The sequence below is a fragment of the Macrobrachium nipponense genome, chromosome 31 (assembly GCF_015104395.2).
Source record: "Macrobrachium nipponense isolate FS-2020 chromosome 31, ASM1510439v2, whole genome shotgun sequence".
In the NCBI taxonomy this organism is placed as follows: Eukaryota; Metazoa; Arthropoda; class Malacostraca; order Decapoda; family Palaemonidae; genus Macrobrachium; species Macrobrachium nipponense.
In genome coordinates, this window is record NC_061093.1 from 14,790,359 (window position 1) to 14,793,178 (window position 2,820).

The 2,820-nt window shown below is 53.7% G+C and overlaps 1 protein-coding gene across 1 annotated transcript in view; it reads right to left on the bottom strand.

Annotated features, from left to right (window-relative positions):
* Nucleotides 1–295: 295 nt before the first annotated feature.
* LOC135206768 (mucin-2-like) overlaps nucleotides 296–2,820 on the bottom strand; it is a 44,140-nt gene continuing 41,615 nt past the window's right edge. Inside the window, exons 3-5 of the mRNA XM_064238263.1 lie at nucleotides 2,638–2,820; nucleotides 2,126–2,281; nucleotides 296–1,451 (exon numbers count right to left, since the gene is read on the bottom strand). The exon at nucleotides 2,638–2,820 is cut by the window's right edge and continues 183 nt beyond it. Of these exons, the coding sequence (XP_064094333.1) occupies nucleotides 296–1,451; nucleotides 2,126–2,281; nucleotides 2,638–2,820 (1,495 nt within the window). The remainder of the gene's footprint in view (nucleotides 1,452–2,125; nucleotides 2,282–2,637) is intronic.

The following is a 2,820-nucleotide window of genomic DNA, read 5'->3' on the forward strand; positions in this document are numbered from 1 at the left end:
GATTTATCGGCGGCGATCTCTTACAGGTGATTTCCTCTTATTTTCCTACTGCTATCGCCGATTGGATTTTGTTTTTTAATGGTTTTTTTATCTATATCAGTCTTGCATGGCCTCGGGAAACGACTTCAGGAAGAGATCGGTTAACAATCGTCAAGGCGGTCAAGACTGGATGTCTCATCAGGGCGATCAGGATTAGATGTGACGTCAGGGCCATCAGAACTGGATGTGTCATCAGGACCATCAGGACTGGATGTGACATCAGGGCGAACTGGATGTGAAATCAGGGCCATCAGGACTACGTATATGTAACGTCAGGGCCATCAGGAATAGATGCGACGTCAGGGCCATCAGAACTGGATGTGACGTCAGGGCCATCAGGACTAGATGTGACGTCAGGACCATCAGGACGGGATGTGACGTCAGGACCATCAGGACGGGATGTGACGTCAGGACCATCAGGACTAGATGTGACGTCAGGACAATCAGGACTAGATGTGACGTCAGGACCATCAGGACTAGATGTGACGTCAGGACCATCAGGACTAGATGTGACGTCAGGACAATCAGGACGGGATGTGACGTCAGGACAATCAGGACGGGATGTGACGTCAGGGTAATCAGGACTAGATGTGACGTCAGGACAATCAGGACTAAATGTGACGTCAGGACCATCAGGACTAGATGTGACGTCAGGACCATCAGGACTAGATGTGACGTCAGGACAATCAGGACGGGATGTGACGTCAGGGCAATCAGGACTAGATGTGACGTCAGGACAATCAGGACTAGATGTGACGTCAGGACCATCAGGACTAGATGTGACGTCAGGACCATCAGGACTAGATGTGACGTCAGGACCATCAGGACGGGATGTGACGTCAGGACAATCAGGACGGGATGTGACGTCAGGACAATCAGGACGGGATGTGACGTCAGGGCCATCAGGACGGGATGTGACGTCAGGACAATCAGGACGGGATGTGACGTCAGGACAATCAGGACTAGATGTGACGTCAGGACAATCAGGACGGGATGTGACGTCAGGGCCATCAGGACTAGATGTGACGTCAGGACAATCAGGACTAGATGTGACGTCAGGACAATCAGGACTAGATGTGACGTCAGGACAATCAGGACGGGATGTGACGTCAGGGCCATCAGGACTAGATGTGACGTCAGGACAATCAGGACTAGATGTGACGTCAGGACAATCTGGACGGGATGTGACGTCAGGACAATCAGGACGGGATGTGACGTCAGGACAATCAGGACGGGATGTGACGTCAGGGCCATCAGGACGGGATGTGACGTCAGGACAATCAGGACGGGATGTGACGTCAGGACAATCAGGACTAGATGTGGACGTTTCAGGACAATCATGAACGTGTGTGACGTCAGGGCCATCAGGACGGGATTGTGACGTCAGGACATAGTCCGGACGGGAAATGTGACTTCGGACAATCAGGACTAGATGTTACGTCAGGGGACCAATCAGGACCGGGATTGACTCAGGAGGTCCATCAGGGACTGGCTTTGACGTCAGGGCCACAATCAGGACTAGGATGTTGGACCTTCAGGACAATCAGGACTAGAATGGGGGTGAACGTCAGGACAATCAGGACGGTATGGATTTGACGTCCATGGGACCAATCATGACGGGATGTGACGTCAGGACATCAGGACGGGTGTGAGTCAGAAATCAGGACGGGTTCATGTGGACCTGTCCGGAATCAGGACGGGATGTGACGTCAGGGCAATCAGGACGGGATGTGACGTCAGGACAATCAGGACGGGATGTGACGTCAGGGCAATCAGGACGGGATGTGACGTCAGGGACAATCAGGGACGGGATTGTGACCGGTCAGACATCAGGACTATGTGACGTCAGGGCCAATCAGGACTAGATGTGACGTCAGGACAATCAGGACGGGATGTGACGTCAGGGCAGGGCCATCAGGACTAGGGATGTGACGTCAGGAACCATCAGGTAACGGGATGTGGACGTCCGGGCAATCAGGACGGGATGTGACGTCAGGACAATCAGGGTACGGGGATGTGACGTCAGGGCCTATGAAGTGACATCAGGACGGGATGTGACGTAGGGCAATCAGGACGGATATGGGACGTCAGGGCAATCAGGACGGATGTGACGTCAGGACAATCAGGACGGGAATGTTGGCCGTCAGGACAATCAGGACGGGATGTGACGTCAGTCAGGACATCAGGACTAGATGTGACGTCAGGACAATCAGGACGGGATGTGACGGTAGGGCCCTCAGACCTGATGTGACGTCAGGGACCAATCAGGACGGGATGTGACGGTCAGGGACCATCAGGACTAGATGTGACGAATCAGGACAATCAGGACGGGATGTGACGTCAGGGCCAATCAGGACGGGATGTGGACGTCAGGACAATCAGGGACGATGACGTTCAGGGACAATCCATGGACTAGATGTGACGTCCAGACAATCAGGACAGATGTGATTGTCAGCCATCAGGACGGGGATTGCGTCAGGGCCAATCAGGACTAGGGATGTGACGTCAGGACAATCAGGACGGGATGTGACGTCAGGCAATCAGGACGGGATGTGGACAAGGGTTGGCCCTCAGGACTAGGGATGTGACGTCAGGGACCAATTCAGGACGGGATGGTGGACGTCAGGGCAATCAAAGGCAGATGTGACGTCAGGACAATCAGGACGGGATGTGACGTCAGGGCCTTCAGGACTAGATGTGACGTCAGGACAATCAGGACGGGATGTGACGTCAGGGCCATCAGGACTTAGAGGACGTCGGCCATCAAAGACTCGATGTGAC